General features: G+C 46.2%; 1 protein-coding gene across 1 annotated transcript in view; it reads right to left on the bottom strand.

Moving 5' to 3' along the window:
- The window catches only part of Plpp3 (phospholipid phosphatase 3), a 76432-nt gene extending 56964 nt beyond the window's left edge, over positions 1-19468 (bottom strand). Inside the window, exon 1 of the mRNA XM_055628896.1 lies at positions 18855-19468. Within this exon, the coding sequence (XP_055484871.1) occupies positions 18855-18993 (139 nt within the window). The 5' untranslated portion in view covers positions 18994-19468. The remainder of the gene's footprint in view (positions 1-18854) is intronic.
- Positions 19469-19938: the final 470 nt, after the last annotated feature.

Here is a 19938-nt window from a genome sequence, read left to right as displayed (position 1 = left end):
TCAGACTTCCCAGTCAGGGTTCCACAGAAACCTACATTTCTTATGAATGCCCCTCTATGGATACAGAGAGATGGCATTTTCTCCGAATTTCACTGTCACACGAATACTGTAGCTAAGTTCTGTGCAGAACCTCTAAACACACACACAGCAGAAGACCCTCCCGTGACTGTCCCTCAATCAAGCAGTCAGCTGCGGCAGTGCCTCATGCCAGGTACGACTGTCAAAGTGCTTCTTGGGGTGTCCATCCACACGGGGGGGGGGGGGACAAGCATGCCTGTGTCTCATGGCAGCACCTATCTCACGATGAGCATCTGTTTGCAGATTCCAGGCATGTTCTCATTCTCAGATCACTGAGGCACAGTCTCCAAATGAAGGAAACACACGATAATTGCTCATTTGGGAAAATTTGTACCTTCTTGCCTGGGCCCCATCCATGCAGCAGAATCAGTTTTCAAATGTATAACCAAAGGAAGCCATCCCTCCTCTTTGGAGCAGGGGTTTAGTTGAGCCAGGAGGTCCTTCCAGGTCCTTCCTGTTGCTGGTGCTTCAGATAAACCCACCCTTCATTGTTCCCTTAGTTATTCCTATTGTTTGTTCCCTTCACCCAGCATCTCACCACAGAGTTGATGGGAAGTGGGACTGTTCTGGTCAAGGAAGCTTCGGCTGTACAAGTAAAGTTCATAGACACACATACACACATACACACACACACAGAGAGAGAGAGAGAGAGAGAGAGAGAGAGAGATATCGGGGAGGGAGAAAGTAAATGAGAGAGCCAGGGACAGAGACAGAAATCGAGACAGAGAAACATAGGGTGCTTCATGGAGTTTTCTCCCGTGTAAATGGTCCTTATCTCAGGAGTTGCCCCTGTAATTCTTCTCTGTTAGTTCGCCTGCCGCCTTTTAGGATGCACGTGGTAATGAGCATGAGGAGGCTTATTTTAAGGAAAACCAAACGCAAAAAAAAAAAAAAAAACCCAGTTAGGATGCAGGAGCTGGCTGGCTGGCTGGGTGTGAATACCTGAAGTGGGGAGTGCTCTTCCGGAAATCTGTCTCTATACCTTCCGGTCCTGACACCCCCACCACACCCCCACCCACCCACTCACGGAGATCCTGAGCTTCTGAGTGGCAACTGTGTCTTGTAAATTGCACGGCCACATCAGCCTAGAATAAAGGATGCAGTCAATAAATGATGGGTGATAGAGTAGAGTGGTGGGATGAAGGCATTGATTACAGTGATGGCTTCGGGCCTCCAGAGGAAACCTCTGATCTCCTGGTCAGATGCTCTTACTAAAAACGCAGTAGCCACAGGCCTTTTCGGATCGTTCCCCTTCCTGGTTAAAGACAGAGAGTGCTGTCAAGCCCAGGTTTTGTAGACTGTCCAGCCTTGGCTGGCAGATGACAGGTAGCCTCAGAAACCAACCTTCCAGGGTTTCTGCAGAACCCTCACTGTACGGGGAAACTTCATACTTCCTCCCTCGATCGCCTGAGTCCCTCTCCTCGGCAAGTCCCAGGGCACTTTTCCAATCCCACAGTGCTCTGTGCCGAAGCCAAGGCCCAGTTTCCTGCCTCAAAGGACCCTTTGTTTAGGCTCTCTTTCCCAATCAGCGTATCCTGAGCTTGAACCCCTAGCTTTTGAGAACTCCGAAGCCTTGGCAGCAGAGGACTTGCCAGCAGGTCTGTGGTCCTTAACAGCTCTCACAAACCTCAATGTGAGGGAATGTCTCTAGCTAAGAAACGCTTTTCATGGGAGGGAGGGGAGGGACTATTATTTTAAGAGTTGCAAAAACAACTTCAAATCTACTCTTTAGTCTTTAATTGCTACCAGAAGACTGAGAACTTCTTGTTCTCTCATACTTAATTAAGATGATAGTTTTAATCAACTTTAAATGATATTGGTTAATATGCTCTGCTCAATCTCTCAGGCAGGTTTTGCATCAGAACACTGGAATGCATTAAAGACAAATTTCCAACATGGTCTCCCCACCTGGAAAACACCTTCGGCCAAGGGCAGATGGAAGGGAGCAGCATCTGCACAGCTGCCACTAGACTTTCTGGGAGGCTGCAGAGCACTTTCCAAAGGTCAGACCCGCCGAATCCAATGCACACTGAGCCCGCAAATTCAGCGGGTTCTCTCCTCTACATTCGCTTCTTCTAAAGCCTGCCGGTCATTTCTGACACCTAGCAGTTCCCAAACAGTTCCAGGGACAGGGCACAATAATATCAAAGAACCCACGGTCACCAGGCACGTCCAAGCTCCTGACAGCCTGCAAAGCAGAAATGACCATCCCCATTTCACAGACGGGAACAGAAGGCCGAAGAGGTCAGTTATAAGCTAGCAAATGACAGGTCCAAGATTTGAACCCAGAAGAGCCTGACTCTAAGACATCTCTTTCTATTGTTGTGGCACACTGGCTCTTAAAGTTCACATTTTCCTGACTGTGGGAACCATGATGGGAAATTGCGTCATCTGTCCTCCGTGACAACATCTAGAGATGAAACCATCAAGACCTCCGGCGAACAGCGTCTCAAGGGTTCAAGCCTTTTTATTCCTGAGGACTTCTACATATTCTAGAGACATATAGGCAAGGAGATGTAGACATGGTTGCAAATGATTTGTTTGAGGTGACTAACTAGCACTAGGGCTGGCCTGGCTTGATATTTAAGTACCCAGGTTGAGTGGTGAAGGGGTAGAAAGCAGCTTTCAGAATGGATCCTTCTGCAGCCCAGTAAGAAGGAAAAGGCATGGAAACAAAAGTCAGATGAAGAGAATTGCATGTTGTTTCTTTGGAAGAAATAAGTAAGACCAGCACATGACATGAACTTGAAAGAACACCCATGTAGTCAAAATAAAGCTGGCAAGAGCCAGACTTTTGAAGGCAGGGGTGTCTGGGTAGAAGGATGTGAAGAGATGGCAAATGAGGGCCTTTACTCGTGGGAAGTAATTTTATTTGGGAGGTTTCTTTAACAATATCACTGTGCATTGGGGTGCCATGTTAAGGTTTCCAGGGCTTTGTAGGCCTCTGACACATGGGAGCAATACCTAATTTACAGAATAACCAAACCTAGTCTTTAAAGAGATGCTTTAAACTACGTTTTCACCTATGGATTTGACCTTGAATCCATATGTATATGAATTTTCTTCCCTCTGAAGCCCACCCATTTTCTGAGACATCTAACTTCTCTGAGTCTAGTTTTTCTGTCTATAATATAAGAGTGGGGAAGGGTGAATTCCTGATGCTTGAGTCCTCTACGTTAGATATTCTAAGCTCATCCCAAACATTGACACTGGGCTGGTCAGAAGCAGCGTTGTGCCAAGATGGCTTCGACAGTGTGGTCCCTTCCTTGACAAGTAGTGGCCATGTTTCTTACTGCCTTTAGAATCCTTCCTCCAACCCCCTTCGCAACACAGGATGGCATAACAATGGTGTGAGTCTGCTGCTTCTGCTTAAAAGACATGGTGTACTCCAGTTACCACACCTGCCCAGCATCTGCTCTAGAAGATATAAGGGGAGGGACTCCATCCCATTCATCATTAAATCTCCAAAGCTACGGTGGTCCCAGGGACTGTCACAGAAAGGACTTATAACCACAGATTTCACAGATACTTAAAATTACAAATAGATCGATACGATCATGGCTAACGATAACCATTACCTGCCTGCACTGTACCAAATAGTTGGTACTGGGTTAAAATGATAAAGAGGCTGATTTTATATCAAGGTGATCTTTTTGAGCATAAAGTTTGATATTAACAGGTAATTAGAGGGTTTGTGTACTCGTGATATAGAAGTGTGAATACTAACTGAATGACAGCTTTGAAATAAGAAACACAGATCCAAGGTTAATTCCTAATACCTGACTTAATACCTGCCTCAGTCTTACCATCTGTAAAACTGGAGTGATAAACTTTTTTTTGTTTTGTTTTGTTTTGTCTCAGGCCCCTCCAAACCACGAGATACAAGGTTGCTGCAGATAAATAGCTCAAAGGCAAGGGTGACAAAGATCCACCTACAGGTCAATTTGGTAGTGGCGGTGTTTTTGCTTCTGTTCTTTGACCCAGGGTCTATCAGTGTAGCTCAGTCTGGCCCTGAACTCTCCATCGTTTTAATCGCTTCCCAACGGATAGGTAAGAAAAGCAAGGGGCCAGACATTGTTTGAAGTAACACAACACAGACAAGCTGAAAAGGTTGAAGAGAAAAATCATCCCTCCTCCTACTTATGTGTGTGAGTCTCACAGTTTAACAGAACAATTTCCTAGAGGAAGTACCCGGATGCAGAAAAGGACCTACAGGATGCCACACACAGCCACACAGACAGCAAGGGAAAGTTACTTGGTTGGCCAAGGCATCCCCATAAGTTTGCCACAGTTGGGACATAAACAGAGATGACTGTTTCCCAGCTAGGGTATCGCTTCTCTAATGGCGGTTTTTGCAGCCAGTGAGTTAACTCAAGGGTAGAGGGCTTGAGTTCAATCCCTGCAGCACAAGAAAATCATTCATTCACTCTCTCTCATTTTTTTTTTCTTTACCTTTTTGAAGCCTTCTCTAAGGTAAGGCTAGAAAAACGTAAATTGAACTTTTTTTTTTTTTTTAAGAAGCCATCATAGTTAGCACAAATTCATTTTTGTTGACGAAATCTACCACATCATTCAGTAATATAAAAGCTAAATGTAAAAGCCTAAATTGTCTTAAGTTAGGTGCACATTCCCAACCTCTCAAGTTCCTTAGACTATTATGGGCTGTTACTGAGTTCTAGCCAGTGACGTTTTTTTCCATTTCATCACAATGACTTATGGGAAGCAGGTATGAAGCAGTTCTTAGCTTTATAGTTACACTTAATAATGCAGCTATTTATAGGAAGAAAGATATTGTGTCAGTGGCTACCTTGTGATTGTGGAATTATACGAGACAAAAACTTTATTGTCCTCTTTGGCTTTATGTCTTTACTGTCTGGAATATTTTTTTATTTATATAATTTTCAATAAACTTTGAGAAGTGTTTTATAAAAGACACTCTGAATTTAGAGTTTCTTTTATGATACCCGAGTTGGGAGAGAGTCATCTCTGTTTATGTCCCGACCAGGGACATAAACATGGCTAACTTACTGGGACGCGTGGGTCAAGCAACTTGCCCTTGCTGTGAATCTGACTGTGTGAGGCGCCCTGTAGCTCCTTTTCCGCATCTGGGTACTTCCACTGGGAAACTGTTCTGTTAAAGAACACATAGAAGGAAGAGGGGCGATTTTCCTCTAGCTGTACTCCATAGCACAAGGCAAATTGTTTTTAAAATTTTACTTTATGGTTTTAACATTAGAAAGGTGAACTCTGCGCAGAGGAAACCAGGACACACTTGAGGGCTTGACTACCAACAACTGGGTAGCACATTCCTAGCTAGGAAGAGGGATAACCTGGTTTGGAGGCGGCTGGGAAAGCCATCAAACATACATGTGTGAGGCCCAGGTGTGCAAGATGAAGGACAGAGATGGGAAGGAAGGGACTGGGAACGGGAAGGGTGGAGGACAGAGGGCAAGGCAGAACCCACTTCGGAAAGTTCTCAAGCATGCTGCGAGCTGCTCTCTACAGACACGGGAGGAATGTTCTGAGAAGGGCCTGAGTGTTGAGACTTGCCATTCAGAAGAACCGCTCTTGTGAGGTGCCCAAGGACACCTCCGGATCGCCGCCTAGAAATACAACCTGCAAGGACGTTTTTCCACATCAGGTCCACATATGTACTCAATGCAGAGCTTCAGAAATGGGGGCAGTCGAGAGAAAAGAGCACAGTTCAGACGAAACTGCATTCACATCCCAAACAGGAATTAAAAGTCTCAAAGTATTTCCCACTCACATACCACACCATCCTCAACAATTCAGCCTCATTTTACCGTTCACCGCAGGACAGCAACTTGCCCATGATTCCCCAGCAAACACCACAAATCCTGAGCCCGAAGGGCAACAGGCTGCCTCATAGACCCTGGCTGTGCTTCTCCATCAACTGCTGTGCATCTGTCTTCTCACTTGCTCCTTCAAGGCAGGCTCCACCCCCTCAGTATATTTCTCTATATCTTCCCCAGCACGTTGTATTTATCTCAGTAAACAAAGGGAAAAGAGAAGATAACCATCCAAGCTCAGGGACATTCTCTGTGATGGCGTTCTGACAACAGGAGAATGGTGGACAAGCCAGGGACTCCCCTTCCCAGTTGCCTTGTGGGTATTTCCTGTTTGTCCATGAGTGATGCAGGAAGCACCTAGCTATGATTCCTAAGGAGCCCATTGCTAGCGATGCTGCTCTGCATTCTAAGTGTGAAGGCTGAGTGCAAATGGGACTGCTCGAAGCCCTATTTAACTTTTCCATGGGTCTGTGTTTGTCAAAGCTCTATGCCAAACCCCTCAGAAAGAAATGACACAAAACTTCTTTTAGGGAGGGTAGAAAGACCTACTTTATACACTTGGCCTCATGCTAATCAGAGCACCATTGAAATCCCAGCTGAATAGGGGCCCTACAATAGCCTGGGAAACACGCGGTGGTCTTTCCAAAGCGCAGGCTGCTTCAGGCAAAGCATTTCACTCCCTGGCTTTTTAACTCCTTTGGAGAAGACGGATAAGAAGGAGAATCAACACTGGGATCAGAAACTGCTATTCCTCTGCAGGAAAGTCACCCCACTCTTGCGTGAAACCTGCTGGCTTCTCTGAACGTCTCTTCAACGGATCATCTGAGCTGCCATTCTCTTTGTGCAATGGAAGCGGACACAGGGTCCAGTGACTAGAGCTCAAGGGAGATTCTAAAACTGCACTTTTCTGGGAATCTTGGTCAATGATCTCTGCTAGAGATTAACTGGTTGAATTATTAATTAATGCACTGTGTCACCAGCCACCAATAAGAGTTGAGACCAGCCCTGCTAACCAGCTTTTTTTTTTTTTTTTTTTGGGGGGGGGAGGCGGGGAGAGAACACAGAAATGAATGCCAGCCTCCTCCTTTGCAAGGTTGTTGTGAAATTCAAGTAAGTTAATAATGCATGAAGTGCCTTAATGCACAGCTTGCCACATAATGAGGTGAAGCCCATGCCCTTCCAGCATGGAGTTCAGAGAGTCTCGCCTCCATTCTCTTAAGAAATTTACCCTGGAACAGGAAATACTGACATGGGCAGAGGGCTTTAAACCCCCAAATCAAACTTAAGTACTTTATGGGGCCTGATAATTTTAAGACATTCTGACTGGTTCACTTTATTTCATGTGCTCGTTCTCAAAAATCCAAATGCCAGGTTCACTCCTGGAGAAAGGAATGTAGGTGCTGGTTTCTACCTCCAGGCTCATCATGCAAACTCTCTGCCCCATCCACAGCGTCAGGCACAGAGGACTGTGCCCTTCCGGGCTGTAAGACCTGATGGGATAGTGCTGTGCCTGACCACAGAACGAATGTTCCAGATCGTGCTCATCCCAGTCTCTTCCGGATGACGGAAGGCAGTTCTACTCCAGCGGCCATGGCTGGGTTTTGTCCTCGTTTGCTTTGGGGGACTGGAGCTAGCAAGACCTACAGTGAGAAAAACTAAACGGAGCCAAGCCAGAATATCTAAATACAGACTCCTCAGGCGCACGTACTGTCATTTGGCAGAATTCTCCAGCGAAAGATTGCTAATTGATAATAAATCCTCGGTTTCGCAGTTGGGGACAAGCATCAGGGCAAGCGATCAATTTAAGGCAAATGGATAATGGAGTTTCTCAACTCCATCAACGGACTTAAGAAAATTAACTCTAAAATTCATGACAGCTTATTTCCCCCAGGGATGGAAAGCCCTGTGCTTTGACTGCTTTGACCCAAGATGTATATTTTATTTTCTCAGCCAGTCCCTAGGAGCTCTGCACTCATACAATGCCAAGTTCAGGCCTTTCAAAGTAATCCTTCACAAAGGTGCTAGGAGCCCACCAGCCCCCCTGCCATGCTGGTGCAATGGCTCTCGGAACAGATTTTCAATGAGAAGGCCCTGGACGAAAGACTCTCTAGTAAGTTGGTTAACACCTTTGGAAATATTTTCAGCTTTCTAAAAGTTGCTCCTCCCGAGCAGTGTGTGCCGTTGCTGCCGAACAAAGCCCTACACACTTAATCAAAGCAGCCTGCTAAGGGCAAGATGTCAGCAAATGCAAAGATGAGAAATGATGTGTTAGGCTGTTCCTCCCTAGAAGCCTACAGAGGCCAAATTGACCAAAACAGCCCCTTTGGGCAAGTGTCTAATGAAATGGGCTGTGTGGCTGAGAAACATTTCTGCCACTTCCTGTCGGTGGTTGCTAACGTTATAACAATGTGGGTCATTTGTGGGGAAGAGGCCAAGCGGAGAAGTTCTATTTACTACGTCTAATGAATGAGCTGAATCCGCAGACACTAACCAGAGAAGCTCAAAACTTACCACTACAGCAGATTGAGCCCATGGCACAAAAAGGGTCACTAACAGGGTGACCCATGATTGCTGCCTGGTGTGAGCTACACAGGGGCTCTAGTTCAAGAAGCGCCCCCCCCAACGCCTTACCAACCCTTCCATAGTACTCAGTACTCTCTCCTCAGTTCACAGCTTTTGCTCCTTTCAAGGTATCAGCATACCTGAAAGTAAGCTGACCATTGAAAACTCCACACCTTCTCAGTCATTCTCTATTTTTGTTAGGCAAAGCATGGAGAGTACCAATTGTGTCTCTTAATGGAGAAAAAAATAAGGCAAGCCCATGGTGAACTGACAGCTGTCACTCAAAGCACGGATTCAGGATTCTGCTGCATAGACCAGTCTAGGTCGATAATGAGACTTAAAAAAAAAAAAAAAAAACTTACTTTATGTTTGCAGATGTTTTGCCTGTATGTCTGTGCTCCATGTGTTTACAATGCTCACACGGGCCAGAAGAGGGCCTTGGCTCCCCCACTCCCCCACTGCAAGACTCCTACCCCCCACCCCCACCCCCAGGACTGGAGTTACAGTGAGCTGCCATGCGGGTACTAGAATTTCACCTTGGTTCTCTGCAAGGTCATCCAGGGCTCCTAACCAAAGAACCATCTTTCCAGCCCCAGATGCTGCTTTAAGTTAGTCTTTGCAAGTTAGTTGTTAGTAAAAGTACAGTACGAACTAGGTATATGACAGCCACAGAATGGACCACTGGTTGCCTCCACTGACCTCAATGGGTTAGAAACCCCAGGGTGAGAATCACATATCTAATTCGCTTTGGACAACTTGGTCTCCACTTACTGATAGAAGAACACGCTTAGGGTAGAGGGGGGGAGGAAGGACAGGGCTTCACAAACACTCAGAAAACCTAAGCAGGAGAGCCGAACAGGGAACCCCAGCCTCCCCAGCGGACTTCTCATCATCCCAGTTCCAGAACACTCATTCTGTGCCATCTGAGGGGAGTCATTATCAACCTCTCGGAACTCCAGCTCTATAAAGTGGAGATGACAGTGACCAGCACTTCCTAGGCTGCGTGGAGAACTAAATCAGAGAGTATGCACAGCGCTTAACCTGGTGAGATGTCCCCGGCTAACACCCAGCGCATGTAAGCAGCTGTCATCCTAAGGTCAGGCTTCGGTACAGATCCTCACAGTATTAGATGGCTGAGCTGAGTCACTTGCCCCCTCTGAGCTGAGGAGCATTCACTTCATTTTGTTTCTGGAAACATGGAGGCGGCATGGAAAGCAGCTAAGAGTGATGAAGATTATCTCTCCTTTGCCCTCTTAAAGCATCTGTGCTTCCTTAATCACTGGATGCTTAGTGCATTTTACTATGAGGTGCCCTCTAATCCGTAAAGCCTTGTGATGGTCTTAGCCTCTTTAATTTTAATATCTCCTGACATTCGACAAGTATGTGAATCTAAGTGATGGGAAGTCATTTTAATTCTGAGATGGTGGTTATAGATAGCCACCTATCCAGTGGGGAAGTGAAGAATGAATAAGCTTATCAGGAATTAAACAGATAGACATATATTGTGTGGGCTTAAAATTGTAGTAACTAGGTTCCAGGAAGAGCAAGGTTTTAATAGTTGTACTTCTAAAGTTTTTAAGCTCCTCGGAAGTGCTTTTTGTGTTTTCACTCGGAAAGTTCCCTGTCTGTAAGTTCCGCCCTGCTTTGCAGTAGTTACCATCAAGAGAGTGAGTCTAGCTGATCCCCCAGCCTGTTTCTCAGTCTGAACACCGTTCTCTGCTCACTCACCTAAACCCAATGACACCACCTAAAGGATTAAAAATCTAATTCTTTGTGGGAAATTCCCCTAAGAACAAAATGATCCTGCAGTCATTTCTCGAATATCTTAATTCCTAAGACTTTCGAATTTTTTTTCTTACATATTTTATCTAAAGTGGTGCAGATGTGATGAAAATAACTTGGCAGTTCCTTAAACATCTGATATAATCGAACAATCCTACTCTTAAATATATAGATGCAAGAGAATTGAAAACATAAGGCCACTCTTCCTATAATAGCTCCAAATGAGAATAACCCAAAGATCCATTAAATAATTAGACTATAAACGAAACGTTGTATATCAATACAATGGAATATTACCTGGCAATATAAATAAATGAAGTATACTTACTGATACATGCTACAATATGGATGCAACTTTAAGACATTAAGAGAAAGAAGACAGCTACAAAAGACCAAATAGTGTACTGTTGATTTATGTGACACGACCAGAATGAGCAAATCTGAGGGAGAAATGAGTGATCATATGAATTATAACCTCAATATGGTTGTTTCTAAAATATCTTTACAACACAAGAGATACCTTGACACCCCCAAGGTATCCCTTTGAAGGGGCATTTGGTAACATTTTTAAATCCCAGTCGGAACAAGCATGTGACTTACAGGCTCGGTTTTATTGTGGGTGACACACGAGAAGAAGCACCCATTAGTCATACCACAGGGCTTTCTTCTACAGGTGCCACTCGTGGAGTGTTGAACAGGGGCCTGACCTCACCACGGTTCCTAGGCTCCCCAGCAGAAGACCAGCAGCTGTGCTGTCGCTGCCATGGTCTTCTCCCTGTGTCTCCAGGGCCCTAGGTTCAGCTCTCACTTACCTCTAGTTCCCCCAACCCTCCAAGCCAGAGATCTTTCTCCCAAACCTGAATTAAATTGTAATAGATTAATCCCCTATTCAATTTTTTCACAATTATGCCAACTTTGGGGACCTCTGTAGATAGAACTCTTCCAACTTTTCCTTGTTCCTCAAGGTTGTTAGCTATATGAAAATTTCCATAATAAAAAGAAAGCAAAAGCCAAAGATAAAACACCCTTTGTTCAATGGGTCCTCTAAAGTAATGTCCAAGGTCCCCAGCTGTCTGCCATTTTCAGCCCCTTTTCTCAGTCTGGTATTAACCCTGTTTTCCAGCCTCATCTCTGGCCTACTCTTTCCCTGAGCCTCACAGTGCAAATGGACCACACAGCAGCACAGCTTCCACCAAAGGGCCTTTCCCAAATACGTATCTGCTCTCCTGACTCACAACCATGCTTCCCTCCGCCCTCTAGCCCCTTTCCCCCTTCCCTTGGTTTCTGGGCGATTATTTCTTCCCTAGGATCCAGTCTCATACCTTCACCTCCATCACTCCCCACTGTGTTTATATAGGCCTTCCTTAAGGCTCCCATGTTATCATTAACCAAAGGCTGTTTTCCTTTCACCAGCCTGGGAATTCCTTTTGGGTAAACTAGGGCACCTTGCCTGCTGTAGGTGCTCCAGGGACGTCTGTAGAGAACAAGACTTGAAAAGCAGGTGCGAATACAGACTTGATCAAAACCGCTCCCTAGAAAGTACACAGATTTACTCTGCAAACTAATTGGGGGTGGGGGTGGGACGATGTCGAGGCAGCATCAATGAGAGTGGCTTCCTTCACGTCAGTGTAATTGTGTGGTATATGCTTTAGACACACACACACACACACACACACACACACACACACAGAGGAACCAGAACATACTGCTTATTATGACAAGGCACTTACGCTGATTTGCATTTCTCTGCAAAACTCTCCAAGCATATAATTTTGTTAATTGTGACAAACCTCAAAAACACACCATCAATACCTTGATTACAATATGCACTTTGAAAGCACACAAAAATCAACTGTATCTTTCAAAGGCTTGCCCATGGATGCTGCTTACCCGCAGTGTATGGAATGTTTTACTTTGGGGGATTTTAGTGCAGATCATAACATAAATTTACTTGTACTTAAGAATAGAACTCAAAGATATGGCCCCTCTTGGTTTTAAGTGTCGGCACTTTCAGCCAACATATGAGCTTCAGAAAATGATTTAGTCCCAGACTCTGTTTTATCCATTAGCTGATGAGAGTAAGTTCTATCTCAAGAGTTGTGCAGAGGCATTTAAAAAGGCCAAGCTTTGAGAATGTGAGTTCCTTTTATTTTCTCCCAGAATACATTATAAAAGATAGTGCCTATTCAAGCTCACTCAGTAGTGAGCAGAGGAAAGACACAGCTTCTAGGACCAGTACCAGGGTGAAGAAAAGAATGTATCAAAAACTGCCTAGTCCTCCCAAACTCAGGCCATGAGTCTCTGGCCTTACACAGCAACTTGGACTAAAAGTGAAACCTGTTTGTCTCATTCCTCTTTTTGACTGGCATATGCAAGGGAAATAACAGAAGATTCTCTCAGCGTCATGCCACATGAAAGGTATCCAGTTTCAAACAGGAATATCAGAAAGGCAAGACCTTGTTTCTCCTTCTGCTCTCTCACAACCGCTTGGCAATTACTAGCCAGTCCAGGCCTCTGGTGCCCACAGGTGAAGCAGGACACCGTGCTCTCATGCTCACACTATCCCATTTTTACAAATGAGAAAAGAGGCCTTGGTGAGGTAAGACCACTCTCATCACTAGTGAGAGGGAGAAAGAGAGCACCCCAGCCTCTCAGTGTGAAGCCTGGCCTTTTCTTTTCAGGCTCCCCACCATTCTTTTCTGATTGATATTAATAATACCCTTGGTGTTGCTGACAACAATGTTCTAAAGAGTTCATGAGTCTAGGATAAAGAATTGTTTCTGATGATTTATTATTAACCATCCACAGAGAGGCGGAGCCCACCTTACTGACACACAGCCAGTTATGTACAACTGCTGAATCTCCTGTCAAGTGTACTCTCTAAGGCTCCTGTGCCCTGTATGGAGTCTTGTAGAGGAGGTCAACACATATTTGGACTTTGAGGGAGACTGAACAATCCCAGGACAGCGTGGTGAGCAACAGGTGCTGCTCTAGGCTGCAGCTTTCCCACCTGTTTCCTTGTCGAACCCCCACGATTGGCCCCAAGAAATAGCACGGTACCCCCCCCTCCTTAACCAAAAAGAGCACCCTAGGAAGTTTACTCATTGCCAAGGACTGGAGCTCTTTCCTGTCAGGCTTCACCTGCATCGTCATGAGACAAAAAGAAGCGTAAGCCCTAACATGGGTCATTTGTCCAAATTCTCTCCACCCTTCCTTCCTAGGACAGCTATGTGTTTTCCTCGGAGGGTATGGGCCTTCTCCTTTCCAAAGGAAGAGAGCATCGGCCACCAAGGGTAACCAAGGCCCCTGCCATATGACCTGTTTCTCCAAGTAATCGAAACCACTTTGCAAGCTTTTCTTCCTCAGACCTTTTCCCTTTACTAAGTTTCAAGAAACTTAGAAAAAAAAAAAAAAGGAAGGAAGAAAGAAAGAAAGAGGAAGGAAGGAAAAGAAAAGAAAAAAAAAAAAGAAAGGCTTTGTCACAGAACCCTGGAGGGATAAGGGGAGCGGAGGAATTGAGACCGCTATCATTACTAATAAAGACAATGGCAACAACTTTTGAACTTTGCACATTCAATCTCTCACCTCAGCTGCAGGCCACAGGCCACAGGCCACAGGCCACACAGCTTCCCTGAAGCCCGGAGGGGTCAAATGACATTTGTTCAAATCACACCTATGGGTGTTAGCTTTATGTCCCCTGTGGTCCCAATTGGAGAGGCTCCACAACCTGCATTGTTTTCCCAAGACTTTGTCAAGTTAACTTTGATCTGCTCAAGCCTCCACTTAGCAATCCAGTGTATTCTTGTTTCACCTTTCACACACACAAACTTCACATCTTAGAAAAAAAAAAAAAAAGATGGATACACAGCCAACAACAAACCCAAAATAATTACAGCCTAACAATGTGGCAAGTGCTGGGACATTCAGTGCAGGAACAAAAAGCCCCCTGCATAATTCAATTGCCCTTAAGACATCAAGCCATACACAATATAGTGATTCCAAGAGACCTGATACAAATCAGCCAAAGGTTTTATAAAAACACAGAATCCTGGGTCCTGCCCAAAGCCCCTGGGGGAAACTTAGAATTTGTTTCTCGCACCAGATGGTTCTCACATCAGGTGAGTTTATTAAACACGGGCACAATGGTCACTCCCCACATTAAAGAATACTCCTCAAATACTGTATAGAACCGAACTGACACATGAGGTGGGGTTTCTCCAGAAATATTACTGCCTACACAAGGAAGAAGCCCTTGACTACCATTTCTTCTGCATCCTGCTGTGACCAGCTGGGCTTTGCCAGCCTGGACAACTGCACAGGAAGGGGCAAAGGATCTCAAAATGACAGGCACTCAAAAGGCTAAAAATGGAAGGGCCACCAACTGTAGTAGCATTCTCTCACCCAGGCAGCTATCTCCAAGATATCTCTTAAGAAAATTTAAAAAGAAAGAAAGAAAGAAAGAAAGAAAGAAAGAAAGAAAGAAAGAAAGAAAGAAAGAAAGAAAGAAAGAAAGAAAAAGGAAATGGCCGAGTGGGGTAGCAATTCTGGGCAGTGAGGAAACAGAGGTTTTCCATCCTGGAAAAAAGCCAGCAGTTTACCTTCTAAGCGCATGCCACCTTCATGTTCATTCCAGTGCATGCAGGAGAGTTGGCTGGGTGGTTCAACAGCGGATTCACGAAAATCCCGTCTTATAGTCTGTGGCACAATGGTTTATTAAATTATCGAAACCAATACCGCTTCACTGAATTACTTACAACACACAGTTGGTAAATGCTGTCACTGAGCAACAAGAGCATGGAAGGAAGTGCTGGGCTTGCACCGTTGTTTGCTTTTGATTACTGTAGGCTTCAGAGAAAAGGTCCAAGGACACATCCCACCAAAAGGTGGAGGGCTATCCCATGAACACCAACTTAGGCTAATTTTCGTCATTACGTTTTTGGTCAAATCTGAGTGCGTACAGCCTACCTGATGGCATATTCACAAAAACGTTAAGAGCTAGGAGTTCAAGATGATTTAGTCCCTCTCCTTTGCTGCCATAATAAGACATCCATGTTCAGAAAGTGAATTTGCCTAAATCACGCAGCGACAAGTCAATACAAGATTGCAACGCCCACCTCTGGGCTCCTCATTTTTGCCACAGTCCCTAGAAAAAGTGCAGGAATGTGTTCTACCACTCTGAGATTTTGGCCCCAGAGTATTCAACAGTCTGGGATTTTAGACATAATCCCACTCAACAAGCCATTTTGCAGTGTAAAAAAATAAGGTTAAAGCCCATAGAAAAACCAATGTGTCCGCAAGCACGTAGATTTGGGATCAACCAGCCACCATCTAATTTACCTTAGTTTCCGTGTGTAAGGGTTCCATTCTGTTCTCTATACTCCACTGCCCCTCTCATCATCAACTAATACAATAGTAACGAAGAATAATAGATGAATAGCAACAACGACACCTTGTATACCATGTGTGGGACCATCTCTGAGATTATTGTCATGACTATTTAACTGCAAATAAAAACTGTCAACATTTTAGAACAACCAGACCAAAATGCTGTGGTTGCTAACCACCCACATTCTGTATTGCTGATAGGAGAGTCAGAACTTGTTTTTTCTCCCAATTTTTGTCCGGGATACCTGGGGAATACCTGCAGGATGTGATGAGGCAGGCGGCCCTGCAACTGTGCTAGAGAATTTTTCATGAGGTCTGAATTTCAGGAGTCTCCAAATGGGATAAAGGACTCCACTTAGGATAACTTTAAATGGGGCCGGGGTGGGGGGTAGGGGAAAGGCACTGATGCTGATGTCCTTGAGAGTCTGGCCTTCCTTCCTTGAGAGGAGCATTTTCCTGGGCTACAGCTCAAAGATGGCTTTATAGGTGGTAGAGTGGAAAGCATACTAATTATTGTTTTATGTTTTTAAGAGAATAATAGAACTTAGACAGTAGGTTCTCCTGGAACTCCATACACCAGAACTAATGTGAAGGGGAGGGGGAGGTGATACGGGGTACTTAATTGAAACAAAAACAAAAAGGATTTCAGAAAACCTACCACGCAAAGATTTGCAATTGTATTTAAAGGCAATCAGTGGACAAAGGTAACTGTTGACTGGCCCTAAGCTCCCAGCAGGGTTCTCTGACACCAGATCCTTTTGGCCTTCAAACAAGAGAGAGCTTTTTTTTTTTTCTTCCACCCAGAATTTAACATTCTGAAAAGGTATGTGAGACAAGTTAACCTATTCGCATATTTCCACTTACATAACAGGCACACAAGCACATCAGCTTTTAGTTTTTCCAGATACTAGGAGATGAAGCCTGGTCTTATATTCCTATGGGAGAATAAACAGAAAACTGTCTCTCTTCCTAATATATTAGTACCCTGTAATGCAGACCATATGATCAATAAACTGTAGAAAAATTAAATCATACTGACAGTCTTGGGCAAAAACTGAACCAAGTAGAAACATTTTTTTTTTTTAGGACTGCAGTGTGTAGAATATTAAAATCACATGTTGTATTATTAAATCTTCTTTTGGAAGCCAAACAGTTATGGTGCATAAGCACCTCAAGATACATGTTAATCTTACAGGTAGTTTTTCCAATTAAGGGTGTTAGGAGGCATTTAACCAGTGATGCTGTAATTGAGTTTGTGCCTCTGCTAAAGTTTGACAACTGGTTTAGAATTTTCACTCCGGCGAGACACTTGCTGCAAATAATGAGTTGAAATGCATTCGCACAGACCACACCCCTTAATTCCACCCTGAACACACAGCAAAATATCTTGGGGTGTCATTGTCTCTGCTTACACTATAGTTGACAGGCATTACTCTCTGTACACTGCTCAACGCCGCTTTCTTTTAATAAGAGTGCAGCATCTTTGAGACCCCCCCCCCCCCCCCCCCAATCTGAAGTGTCTTAGAAGCAAGAGCGATGAGTGCAAAGGCTGTTGGGAAAGTCCAGCTCTGCTTTCTTTGTGATAAAGCAGGAGTTGGGGGTTTGCCTGTGCAGGCAGCCGAAAAAGTAGTAACCCCACTCACCCAAACCCGGGGAAGCCAAGTTAGTGGCCCACAGCTACCATCCCTTAATAGTGTTCTCCATCAAGCTTCCCTCACCGCAGGACCTGGGAGGGTCTTTAAAAAAAATTCAACAACTTGATTATAAGACCTTAAGTGCTCATTTGGTTCACTATGCGTGATAATAAGCCTGCTGCCACCAGGAAGGTGGGCCCCCCAGTGACAATTCCTCCACATAGCATCCTAATGTTGACCGGCTGTGAACTGAGCAGAGAACGGGGTCCGCAAGAATTACAGTAAACTCCCCTTCCCTTTCACAGACCGCAGTCTTAACTTCCAACGGTCTCTACCTGAAGAGGGCCATTCTTCATTTTAAATTCTCAGAGGGTAGTTCGGCAGTTGGGCAAGAACATGAGGCCACTGCCTTCAGAATCCTCAACAAGGGAAGCTAACCCAGGTTGGTGCAATCTGCAAGGACTAACAACCCCTTCCAAGGGGGCTGAAGCCACCGTGCAGGAGTTCTATTTCGGGGGAACTGAACTGGGAACACAGATGTTTCTTCAGTTAGCAGTGTTGGCAGAGCAGCTCCTGGAAGGCATCCGAGTTCTTAATGCAGGAAGGGGCCTCACAAAACATCTACTTGAACTCACTCATTCAGCTGAGGAGGAAACTGAGGCCAAGAGGGCAGTTAGGTGGCACACCCAGCTAGTGGCGGAGGGGCAATGCCCTGGTAACAAGTTTTGCATACCTCGATTTACATCAAAATTCGCTTAAAAGGAAAAAGTTCTCTTTTCACTTCAACCTTGGAACTATGGTGGATTCCTGTCAATTGCTTCTCTCTCCCCTTGCCTGATTCAAGAAATTCTTCTCTCTCTCTCTCTCTCTCTCTCTCTCTCTCTCTCTCTCTCTCCACTTTTTTTTTTCACTCCCACCCTAGCGCCTCAACTTTGAGGGAGGGCAGCTCAACTGTGGTCCCTAAGCAAGACTGGAGCTGGCTTTCCTTCAGTAGCCTCCCGGCACGAAACCGGGGAGTGAGCTGGTTTAAAACTGATACCCGCAAAGCCGCCTCCCACCTGGCACACAGTAGGCGCTCAACAAGTGATAAGCTGCCCAGCACCTGGTCGGGGAGAGACCCGTTCCACCCTCCGGGGGCTTTCAGCCGAGCAAGCAGCGAGTTGACAAGGCCAGCCCGCGCGACTGGCCCTGCAAGGCAGCGCGACGGAAGGGGTGGATGTTTACAAGCAGGCGGGACCAGAAGCGCCACTCCGGTGGGAGCCCGGCTCGCCCCGAGACCGAGATGGGTCTCGCATCAAACTCGGATACAGGGTGGAGAGCCACACGATGCCTCCAGATCCTGGAGCCCCGGCCCACACCTTCCGAGTTGCTGTGCCCCGCTCCCAGCTGGAAATCACCCCTAAGGAGCTGTTTCCAGCCGCCGCGAACGCACAAGCACGCCCCAACTTGAATTCGCAGGCCAGGGGTTAGGGGTCCTGGAGGGCGGGGAGCTCGCGGCCAGCACCGCGCTCGGGGAGGTGGCTGAGGGGCCCCGGGGGCTGACAGCGCGGCGGGGCCCGGAGCCCGGAGACGGGGGTGGTGGGACCCGTGGGGCTGCGCTCACCCATGAAGAGGCAGAAGAGGTCGAGGCAGATGAGCAGCACCCGCTTGCTGCCTCCCTTCCTCGGGTTGTTGTTGAGCGCCGGGCTGCCGCCGTTCTTACTCTCGGGGACGATCGCCTTGTCGTACTTGTAGCTTTGCATGGCGCTGGCTACGGGGAGCCTCCCGGGGCGCTGCGGGCCGCCGCTGCTCTGGAGCCGGTCTGCGCGCTCGGGACGCGGCGGCGAGTAGTTCCAACTGCAGACCGGGTAGGTTTCCCCTGTGGGCGCCTCTGCTTTCCTCTCCGCTCCAAACGGTTCGCTAGTCCAAGGGGAGGAGAGCCAAATCGCGAGCAGGAACTTTTGCAGCGCTGTGCTGCCTGGGACGCGCCCGGCTGGCGTGCGTCTGCGTGCTGGGCTTTGCGAGTGGGCAGCGCTCGGCGTCCCGCCGCGGTCCTCCGCGGCTACTTAATGAATGGAGCGGCGCGGAACCCTGCGACTCCGCCGCGTCCTGCAGCTGCAGCTCTCCGCAGCGTCTGCCCAAACTCCAACTCTGCCTCCTCCTCCTCCTGCTGCTGCTCCTCCTCCTCCCGCTGCTGCCGCCCGGACTGCCGCTGTGATCGCTCGGTTTGTTTTCTGAGCTTATATTTCACGAGCTCCTTTAAAAAGCGAGGGGGGGTGGGGGTGGGGGGGAGAGAAGGACCTCCTTACTTGGCTCCGACGGGATTCTGAAAGCACAGCCCCTTCCTTAAGCTGCCTAAAACGTAGGATAATGAAGGCCACATTTCCCCCACCCCCTTTCAAAAAAAAAAAAAAAATCCTAAAAGGAAAAGTTGCTCTCAAAGCAGAGAATCAGGGAGCCCCTAGCGTTCAAAAACTCCAGAGTGTCACAAAAGAAAAAAAAAAAATACATATAAATAAAAATATTTTCTTGCTGGCCTTGGACTGGGGGAGGCGGGGGGGTGTCTCTAATACCAAAATGCTTTTTTTTTTTTTTTTTTTTCAGTTTTCAAAATTCAGCCTTGAGTTGGATTATTCTAAAAACTTTCAAGGAAAGCTGCGTTTGTTGTTGTTTTGGTTTTAACACTCAGCACCGGATAGTTGTGCTAG

Source organism: Psammomys obesus, unplaced genomic scaffold, assembly GCF_907164565.1.
Source record: "Psammomys obesus unplaced genomic scaffold, mPsaObe1.curated_primary_1811, whole genome shotgun sequence".
NCBI classification, from domain to species: domain Eukaryota; kingdom Metazoa; phylum Chordata; class Mammalia; order Rodentia; family Muridae; genus Psammomys; species Psammomys obesus.
The sequence above is the reverse complement of the archived record's forward strand: the minus strand, read 5'-3'. Positions and strand labels throughout refer to the sequence as shown.